This window comes from Trypanosoma theileri (genome assembly GCF_002087225.1).
Source record: "Trypanosoma theileri isolate Edinburgh chromosome Unknown TM35_Tth_124_V1, whole genome shotgun sequence".
Taxonomy (NCBI): domain Eukaryota; phylum Euglenozoa; class Kinetoplastea; order Trypanosomatida; family Trypanosomatidae; genus Trypanosoma; species Trypanosoma theileri.
The window spans coordinates 5,468-5,863 of NW_021639966.1; the positions used below are offsets into that span (position 1 = coordinate 5,468).

The 396-nt window shown below is 50.5% G+C and overlaps 1 protein-coding gene across 1 annotated transcript; it reads left to right on the top strand.

Moving 5' to 3' along the window:
- Window positions 1–22: 22 nt before the first annotated feature.
- Window positions 23–394, top strand: TM35_001241010 (uncharacterized protein; the record flags this gene model as incomplete). Its single annotated transcript, XM_029031816.1, has 1 exon — window positions 23–394. A coding segment is annotated over one exon (372 nt), but the record flags the coding sequence as incomplete, so codon positions are not given.
- Window positions 395–396: the final 2 nt, after the last annotated feature.

The window sequence follows — 396 nt, forward strand, 5'->3', positions numbered from 1 at the left end:
AGTGCGCCAGTCACTGTACGTGATGCCGCTGCTTCTCCTGCTGTTGTTTCTGTGCTGCGCCAGTGTGTGTGTTGCGCAGAAGGACGGCGGCGTGCGGTCGACTGGTGTTGTGCGGGAGTTGCCCCGCAAGGGACAGAGTGGTGTGCAGGCGTACGCCGTCTCCACACAGAAGAAGAATGAGAATGAAGGATGGGAGCTGATCCGCATTGAGGCGTTAACGGAGAACTTGGATGAACATTCATTGTTATGCAGTAAGGTAAATGAGACAAAGCACGAAGAAAAAGTTAAAAGAGAAAACCGTTTTGGGGAAGATGATGGAAGAGCAGAACATACGAAGGTAACAGTCGAAGATGATAAGAAGTGCGGTTATGAACGATTGCCACTGGAGGAAAGGAA